Below are 10,153 nucleotides of genomic sequence, written 5' to 3'. Positions count from 1 at the left end.
TTGCTGTGATTGACTCTCTGGGTGTATCTCTTCAGTGTAGAAGCAGGAACCATTCCCGTCCAGATGAACTCCTCAGCACCAAAACTTGGACGTCTGGTAGTCCACCGTCCAGATGGGATTCCTCAGCAACCTACTGCTTTTATTTTTGAGATTAATATATTCACAACTTTTCTCCCTCCAAACCTACTACATATCCTTTCTTGTTCTCTTTCAAATTTATGGCTTCGTATTTCATTGTAATTGTATGCATATATGTGTATGTATATAAATATATATTCTTAAATATAGCTTTGTTTATCTCCCTTCCTTCCTTAATTCCTTCTTTCCTTCCTTCCTTTTTTTCTGCACTTTGAATGTATTTTCCACTTTTATTTTGGACTCTAAGTTTTCTACTGAGACTCCCTTTTGTTATTTATTTATTATTTTTCTTACCAAGTGTAAGATCATCAATCTGTTTTTGAATTTTGGTAATATTATTAGAATGTATCTTTGTGCATTAGAATATATTTATCTTTGTATCTTTAATCTTGCTTGGCTTAAAATGATTAAAGACCTTTAGTTTTCCTATAATAACTGGATATTCATACCTTTTCCTGAAATTTGGACAGTTTTATTGTGATTAACTTTTAAGTAACTGTTTTATACCACCGTCTTCTCTTTCTTAAACTTACATGGTACAAAACTTTTCTGTTTGGAAACTACCCTATGACTATTGTAAATTTTCTTCATTTCTTTCTTTCCTTTTCCTCATCTCAAGTTTCTTACCTTTGTGTTCACAAATTTTGCTGCTTGAGTCTGCCATAATGGTATCTTTCACATATTACTTTTCAGCTCATATTTATTTCTATTTAATTTTTGCTTATAGTTTCAATCTTTCTATTAAATTTCTAGTTTTTATTTTAGGTGTGTTCTTGATTTCATTATTTGTATCTCTCTTTCTCTCTGTGTATGTGTGTGTGTGTGTGTTTTATTTTCTAAATTCTATTAAGACAATCATTTTGAATTTTTTGCCAGGTGGTTCATAATGCCTCCCTTCCTTTGTGGATCAGCTAATAAGATTATTGGATTTTTCTGATGTTGCCATTAAAACTTGTCTTTCATGGTTTTTTGTAGCCATGTATTAAATATCTGTAATTTTGAAGAATTGGTGATATTATTTCAGTATTTGAAGATTTGTTTTGTAGAAGTATATTCTAAAATATGATATTAGCCAGAGAAGGGGCTGAAAACACAGAACTACATATGACTTAGCGCTGCATGGGACATAATGTGTCCATTTTTGTCTGATCAGGAAAAGAAGGTTTAAAAATGTTTTGTTCATCAGAAATTTCAACTCTTCTTAAATTATTAATCTTCTATAAATAGATTATATTTTAAATAAGATATTCCTTAAATGTGTTTGGTAATCTATCCAATTTTGCACTTAAAATACATTTATTGGTTAAAACTTTTCAATAAGATATGCGTTTTTGGCAATAATCAAACTGCCAAACTTGTAAGGGGAAAACAAAGCAGGCTTCAACTTGGTAGGCTATCATGTACTTTAAGTCACCTCTTGGCTTAATATAGAATGCACACACAAAATCATGGGGCTATAAATATTTTATTACCATGTTTTGAAAGGCAGCAGTAGAGACAAAGATGGATAAGCCTGCTTTGGACAGAGGCTCAAAGCACAAACCAACATCTAGATGGCTGCTGTATAGGTCAGAACATAATAGTCACAGAAGAAAATGTCAGATTGTAAAGTGAATGCTGGATATCCTTGTGTCCCAAACTGGATAAAAGGAATGACTTTGTTCAACTTTTGTTTCTGTTTCCCATCTGCTTTAAGAGTCAGAACAGAAGTATTGATGTTCAAGATATTTTGACAGAAAGCATTTAGGAATCTAAGTATTGATTGCCGTGTGATGGTTTCCAGATATAGTTACACATGTGAACTAACAGAACATTGAAATAGAAATTAGAATCACAGGCTAAAACTTGTCTTTAATTAAAATATTTTGCAAGTGTTAAATTATCCAATTTAATATTTCTAGAACTCAAAAGGATTTATTCGCTCTGTCTTTTTTTGTGGGAAACTTTAAAGTTTATCCATAGCTTTGCTCTAATTACCTCTCTGATCATGAAAAGGAGGGGTTGTTTCTCAGTGTTTCTGTATTTTCATTTGCAAATTGATTCAAGGTGGCACCGAACACTCACTAAACTGTCTTTCATAACTTACATGAAAGTACCACAACCAGTATTATTCAGGAGGCTAGGATAGGATGGGCTGAGACATCAAGTTCAGTAGAGAAGTTTTGTTTAAATACGTGGTACACGATGACGTGGAAAGAAAGAGACAATTTCATCTTATAGTGATCAACCAGAGAATGAAAAGGTAGTGACTAAAGAGTTCCCTTCCGTGAGAAGTGATTTCTGCCAGCAAGCACACCACAGAATGACAGCTGTGTTCCTCAACCCTGGCTGTGTGTGGAGACTTGCATTCTTCCAAGAGCTCAATCTTATATTCTTTTTTAAAAAGGTTTATTTTTATTCGTGTACGTGTATATCTGTGTGTATGTGCGTGTGTGTACGTGTGTCATGTATTTGTGGGTGCTCATGGGGGCCAGTGCAGATGTCAGGTGACCTGGAGACAGTGGCAGTTGAATCTGAGTCACCTGATGTGGTGTTGGAAACTGAATTCGAGCCCTTTGCAAGAGCAGCCGAAACTCAAAACCTCTGAGTCAGTCACCTCCCCAATTCTGAGTTTAACATTCTGAAAAGCTGAATAATTAGAAGAAAATGCTGACATGCTTTTTTGTAGAAGCAAAAACTTATAGCTGCAATAGTTTAAGCCTAAATTATAGAAAAAATTGAAATGCAAAATCATTAATCTATCCTTAATTTGTCATGCAATTATATACCTCAGATCTCTATCACACTATCTCCCAACATCCCCAGTTATCTTCCAGTCCATCACACTTGGCATTGTGAGGGTAGAAAAGTTTACAAAAAGACAGCGAGCATAAAGTCGGGTTCTTTGGGGCGACTATGGCCAGCACATTGGCTACGTGTCTATGCCTTAATATAAATATAGTTTATTTTAGAATAAACTCCATTGGGTCTGGATAACTCCTTATGTTTGGATTTTAATAAAAATTCTGTCACTAATTAGTCATGTGACTTCAAGTTACAGATTTGAATATTCATCATAGTTTCTTGATTCTGATGATTGTTAAGGTGTGTATAAACAGCCTACACAACTATGGCCTCTCAGAAAACAAAGGTGCTTAATCCTAACTAGAACAATGATGGTGATCTTCACTTACTCACCTCTCAAAGAGAACTGAGAGTGTAGGACCCGTCTGTGTTCCCCTTCCATATTTCTTTTTCTTCTAGTCATGTACAGCAGCAATATTGGTATCGAAGATACTTCATTATATTTTCCAACATTTTAGATGCTATCTCAAATTTAAAATGTTTTTTTTTTGTGCCCTGTAGCAGTTTCGAAGAATGGAAAACTCCCTAACAGTGAGCTCATTGAGTTTGGCAGTCAAATTATTCCATTTTGAAGTCTCATTTTTAAGTATCGTCTGGTACGTGCTCAGCAAGTGTCTTAGTTCCTTGTCTTGTTGATATGGTAAAATATTAACAAATGTTCGACAGAAAGCACTTGAGCCTTTATTCTGGCTTCTAGCTCAAGGTAGAGTTCATTATGGAGAGAGGCCAAAGCCCAAGGAGCGGGAAGAAGCTTGTCATGTTATCCTCACCTTCAGGAGCAGGGATCAGTAGATACATGGTGTTGTTCCCTTTCTTTCTTCCTTTGCTCTAGGCCAGGACCCCCTGCCCACGGGATGGTCCTAACACCATCAAGGTGGGTCCTTCTCTTCAAGATAATTCCCTAGACATACAAAGAAGCCTATCATCCCAGGTGATCCTAGATCCTGCCAAATTGACAATTAACACTAATTATCACACAACTTAAGATTTTTTATTGAATAAATGAATTCAATAGGTTAGTAAATGGAAGATCATATTTACTAACTCATGGTGAAGGTGTGATTTTCTAAAATGCCTCGTGTTTCTTTGCCCTTGTTTTTTATTTTTTATTTAAAATTTTACCTACTAAAGGAAACTCCTTCCCATTTACTGAGGTTAAGAAAGAGAATAGCTCACTAATCAAACACCAGACATTCCCTTCACATGTGAAGGCAGGGCTATTACGGAACATCACATGCTAATGACTGCTTCCTAAACACGAATATATGAGTGAGTGTGTTATCACTCTACTGTCTTTCCATTATTGCCAAGAACTCCTTTGCACTGGCATTTTGGTGACATGTTTGTGTGAATGCACTTTTCCACTGTAGGTGACATTTGCTTACTCTCTTCAGGAAAACGTCAAAGCAAAACAAAAACCCAAACTTATTTAAAAAAAAAAAAACAAAAAACAGAGGACTCATATGTTAAGGTGGTAGCCATAAACACAAAGGAGCTTAAAGCATCCCTCGCAGCTCACTGAAAGCAAAAATCGCGGACTTGGCACTTCACTTGCCTTTGTAGTTTGTGGTTAGAGTCTGTGTGCTTCGTGCTTTGGACACCAGGGACATCTGCACGCCGAAGCTCCCAGAAAAGCCTCCCGAAAATAGCTTTGCTGCAGAAAATGACATTTACGAACCTTGGCAGGAACTATCGTTTTAAGTCATGTTCAGTTTCGAGACGTGAATGGAAAAATCTCCTCTGCAGGGAAGCCAATCACACAGCATCCCTAGCTCAGTCTTTCGTGAGAGCACGGAGAAATCAGCGAAGCTCAGAGTTTCTGGGTTCCAAATGTTTGCGCATGCGTTCTCTCAGGCTTAGTACGCCTCTCACGTTCTCAGGACGGACAGAAGACAGTCTGCCACACCGCAAAATATCTCTTCCAGTCTACACTCCGCTTCACTTAGTTTAGAACAGTTTCGTAAATATCGAAAAATAGCTCCAGTTTCATCCATTTTTCTTTCTAGAAAACCAATGTATTCCTTTAGACGTACTTTACGGTTTGAAGGAGACGGTCCTTCCTAGGTTAGGTCTCATTGCAACGGTCGATGCTCTAGGCCCTCGACTTTGCAGTCCATGTTCAGGGTTCTCCTTTGGGTTGGGAGGGTGCAGAGCCAAGGCCTCCTTTGTTTCATCGTCAGTGTGATGACCACTGAGTAGCGCTGCTCTGTTGGCCGCATCTGAACAACAAGGGCCACACGGCTCTGGTGGTGGCTTCTGGGCCAATGAATCTTGCACAGAAACAAGAATGTGTGAGAAAAATCTTCAAGAAAGTCTTCCTTGTAAGGACACCCTTTTGTTTGTTTGTTTGTTTGTTTGTTTGAATCCATGCTCTAATAGGTGGGAGTTCCTCTGATCCTGTAACACTTTTGAGTTTCCCAAACACTATTGCCGTTAGCCTACTGGACAAGAATGGATTCTAGGCTGCTTCCTCCCATTGTAACAGAAACGGTGTAGCTCCTGCCTGGACTGGTCAGGGCTGGATACCATGTTTCCTCTTGCTCACCTCCCTCCACCTTATGCTGATGCGCTTGTCCAAGACTCGTTTGCCTCTCTGTGCTGTGTCACCTAAGCTGGGGCTTTCTAGTTTATATGGCAGATTTCCCCAAGTCCGCATATCAGGAACAAGAGGCCAGACAGTTTATATGGAAACCGCCATCCTAGGAAGTGTGTGACTGTGGAAACTGCCTGTCGTACTGACCTCCGTACTAAATAAATGGTAGCTGCATCTTGTCAGGCTGAAGTCACCTCAGAGAGCAACCCAGAGGCCACTCTGGGGGTTTAGGTGGTCCCCTTTTCTGTATTTCTATATTAATCAAGAAACTTCTTCTGCCTGGAGGGGATTGAGTAGAACCATTTGATCAGAGAGTGCTAGGCTATGTCTGAAGCATGCTAGAATGTTTCAAGAAAAACCAAAGGTTAATTTCATTCAAATCTCGCTTTGCAGTGGGAACTTGTGCTATGCTTTACAGAGCAGCATAGGACAGTCTCTAGAATATGTTGAAATTGAAAAAGTCTATCATCTGGGAGAGCAGTACCAGCTGTGTGAGCAGAGAACACTGATTCTGGGTCTTTGCAAGCAAATATGCTATCCAGCCACTTGTCTCTCTGTAGGGATTCGAGACGAAGGGGCCAGGAAGTGAGATTTTCAGGTGTGAGTTGAGCAAGATGTTAGTAAATCTTCCACAAGATTTTGGAGAAAATTGAACTGTTGGGCCTCTCTAATTCCCCAAAATACTTATATCAGGGTATGGTCACCACCAAAATCAATGAGTGGCAAGGTATTGTCCACAGATCATTATGAGAGCACTGTCGTGACTGGATTGGTTGTCATAGAAACTGTCTTTTCTTGTCCCGCAGCCTCCTCCTCAGATATACGACAAACAGCTGGACGAGCGGGAGCACACCATTGAAGAATGGAAAGGTGAGACCTGCACTGTGTTTCTACGTACACTTTGCTTCCTTGGAAGTCAGAATCCAGAGAGCATCCTGTTAGTCCATACAAAGACAGTCCCTGCACCTTCCTCTTGCACAGCACTTGGTTGAGAAGTGATACTGCGTTGGCTGTAACTGGGCCAGTGCTGGAGCTCCACCCGTGTCTGCCCAGTATATACTGTGTCTGAGTTTAGTCTCATAAATGAATGAAAAAGAAAATACTTTGAAATTACCTAAAGTTTATCTGTCTTTTATGTTAATAGAAAAATTCTATTTGATGTAGAATAAAAAGAACTTAATCATGTACAACTCTGCAAAATAGTATTGATTGCCAAAGAGTTTGTCATGAGGTCAAACTTCATTTAATATTTAAAAATTAAGCTCCTATGTTTGTATATTAAATTTAAATTAAGTTTGGTGGCTCGAGTGATGGATCAGTGGAGAGGCTGCTAATCCTGAAAATCCTCATTTAATCTCTGGACCACAGGAGGAAGGAGAGAACTATCTTCCATAAGTTCTCTGACTATGTCCCCCGTCTCCCAAATACACAAAACATAATCTAAAAATAAGTTTGAAATGCACTTCAAGTTTTAAAAATTAAATATAGTTAATTCATAAATTAATTTACAAAATTTGCCAGATTTGAGAGTTTACATTGAATATATGTGAACCCAGGAGGCTTATTTTTTTCACCTAAATAAAAGCAAATCAGTGAGCCTATCATTCCATTTTTTCAGTGAAACTTCTCCAAATGCATGCTGTAGCTTCAAACTTATCCTGAGAGAGACACAAAAGAGAAAAAGGAGTTAGACCTACAAAGAACTGTTAAACTAATTTAATCAACCACAGAGAAGAATGAATTTAAGGAATCTGAATACAGATGGTGTCTCATGGTCAAAGTAAAATGAGCAGGAACAAAAGAGAAAGGAAATTTTGAGCAACTGTTAAAGAACTCATTGTACAAGCTGGGAAAAGAAAAATACCAGATGGAGGACACAAGGAGAAACCAATGGTAGAAAGAGGCAGAGGGTCTTAGGAAGAGATGCCACTGGCCACAGGACCGTGTTGATGAGCATGGGAAACAAGCCCATGAGTGGCACCAGGGAGAAACTGAGGGCAGATGGTGGGTACAGAAGGGTGGCATCATTGGGGTTTATGAGGTAGTAAGAGAGAAGATGTAGCCAATGTGAGCAGGGTGCATGCTAAAGTAGATGTACCTGTGGAGGATGGTGGTGCATAAACCATTGCAACAAAGGCTCAGTGGCCGGAATGATTTTCAGCTAAGTCTGGCAACAGAAAGAACTAGAGCTCTCAAGGCTAAGACAAGAAATTGGCTGCCAGTCTGGGGATGAACAAGATGGTTTTTAATTCTTAGGTTTCTGTTGTGCTTGTGTTTAGAAGTCCAAGGTGTTAAGTCTGGAAGGAAGATAGTATTAGACACGGAAGCTGTAGGGATTGATTATGATGTAAAGCTCATAGGATTTGCACGGAAGAAGTTACTATAAAAGGAAACAAGAGCATCCCAAAGTGAAGGCACTGGTTGGGAACACAGTCCAGGGGGAGGGTAATTTCCTAGCACACACAAGGCCCTGGGTATGAACCCCAGTCCTGCAAAAGCCACTCAAGAAACAAGTGAACAAACCAGCAACGTTATTTAAATCGTTGTACTCAGGAGCCATCACAATCAGTTCAGAAAACAGTAATGTATTTATTTCTAGACATTTATTGGCTTATCTGCTGTATCAAGGACCTGCTTTAGCTAAGCTTCGTGCTCAATGCAAGCAATTATAGAAATGGAAGATTGAAAGTCCCCAGTGATTTAATATTCTATTCAATGCCACAGAAATGTTAATTGTCTTTAGTCAGTGCATCTGTTTATAGATTAAGGAAGTCTTTGCTTTTCTGTTAGAATGACACAGACAACTGTTTCTTACAGAACTTATCTACAAGGAAGTCATGAACTCAGAAGAAAAGACTAAGAACGGCGTGGTAAAAGGACAACCCTCCCCTTCAGGTACTCGCTCTCTGTGAATGACCACAAACCCAGTACTGTGTGTTTTCCTGGCCTATGAGGGCATAGTCACAGACAAAACTGCTTACAGAGTCTGGGAACAGAGATGTCACATGACAGACTATGCCCTATGTTGCATTTATCTTTCTCTTTTGAAACCATGCGTTCATTCTGGGAATTCTAATTATAATAACCAAGCATGTTTTTTTTAAAATAACACTTTTATTTTTGAGATTATAGTATAATTACAGTATTTCTCCCTTCCCTTGCCTCCCTCCAAGCCTCCTATATATCCCTTCCTGCTCTCTTTCAAATTCATGGCCTCTATTTTATTGTTATTGCATGCTTACATGTATACGTACATGTATGGGGGTATGGCGTGTACATACACATTCCCAAATATAAACATCTCGGTCTATATCATGTAACCTTTATGTACATGTTCAGGGCTGACCATTTGGTATTGAATGCCCAATTGGTGTGCTCTTCGCTGGGGAAGACTCTTTCTTTCACTCAGCAAATGTTTTATATTCCTGGCATCTCCAGTTTCCCAGGGTCTCTATTTCAGCCCAGGCTTCACCTTCACAACTTCATGTATTACCTTTTCGTGCTGTGTATCACCCTACATCTCTGGCCTTTCTTTAAAATATTAGTGGAAACCGTTATGACGCCTTAATTCTTGAATTCTACATACCTAAAATATTAGCACCCTCAGGACGATACTATGGTCTGGTGACATCTGGAACACATCTGGGGCTCTGTGGACCTACCAAGCACTTCTGATTTCTGGAAAGACACTTCCCTGGTTGGTCCTGTGTGATCTGAGCACCAGATGTACCCTTTCTCCAGGGAAAGCCATCAAGTGAATTTACAATTCTATAGAGCAGTGGTTCTCAATTTTCCTAATGCTGTGACCCTTTAATACAGTTCCTCAGGCTGTGACCCCCCAATCGTGAATTGTCTTCATGGCTACTTTATAACTGCAATTTGCTAATGTAAGGAATCGTGATGCAAGTTTTTGTGTTTTCTGATGGTCTTAGATGACCCCTATGAAAAGGTCATTTGACCCTAAGGTGGTCTCGACCCACAGGTTGAGAACCAGTGCTCTAGCTCCTGGGATACATGGGGGTCTGACCGTTTTCTGCATTTCTCTAGCAAATTTGAAGTATTTGGCTCCCTTTCACTGTGCTTGTTTTTAAAAACTATTTACAAGTTTCAGGTCACTTCTTTTCTGGCCAGACTACACATAGTTAAAATATTCCTGCTCCACTATTTCCCCCTGATTATCACTTTAAGGTTAAGCATCCAGCAAGAGCCATGCCACAGCCTGAAGGCCAGCTTATCTTGGCATTAGGATAGCTAAATTAATTAATTACTTTTCAGTTTTCATTCATAGTCTCAGGACACAGACAAAATTATAGATAAATTATTTGTGAGACCATGACACCAATAGCCCCAAGTCAAAATTCCAACAGAGCCCCTGTGCCCTAAGAAAGCAGATTTATTTCCAGCATTTCTGTCAACATCCCATCTTCTCTGCTTACAATGCTCTTTGTGTTCTTCAGCCTGGGTCTCCAGACACTTACAAATGCCTCTGGCCAACCAATTCCACTAGCCTAACCACACAGTCAGGTTCCTGACTGGGGAGCAGAGAATGGGGTACCCAGAAGCTGGGGAGCAGAGAAA

The 10,153-nt window shown here is 39.3% G+C and overlaps 1 protein-coding gene across 5 annotated transcripts in view; it reads left to right on the top strand.

Annotated features, from left to right (window-relative positions):
- Mapk10 (mitogen-activated protein kinase 10) overlaps nucleotides 1-10,153 on the top strand; it is a 297,033-nt gene that overhangs the window by 271,162 nt on the left and 15,718 nt on the right. For all 5 annotated transcript variants that reach the window (XM_013350889.2, XM_013350890.2, XM_026785125.1 and 2 more), the window contains 2 exons: nucleotides 6,382-6,445; nucleotides 8,393-8,470. In XM_013350889.2, coding sequence (XP_013206343.1) covers nucleotides 6,382-6,445; nucleotides 8,393-8,470 — 142 coding nt within the window. The remainder of the gene's footprint in view (nucleotides 1-6,381; nucleotides 6,446-8,392; nucleotides 8,471-10,153) is intronic.

This window comes from Microtus ochrogaster, linkage group LG1, assembly GCF_000317375.1.
Source record: "Microtus ochrogaster isolate Prairie Vole_2 linkage group LG1, MicOch1.0, whole genome shotgun sequence".
NCBI classification, from domain to species: Eukaryota; Metazoa; Chordata; class Mammalia; order Rodentia; family Cricetidae; genus Microtus; species Microtus ochrogaster.
This window is presented reverse-complemented; position numbering and strand designations above follow the sequence as displayed.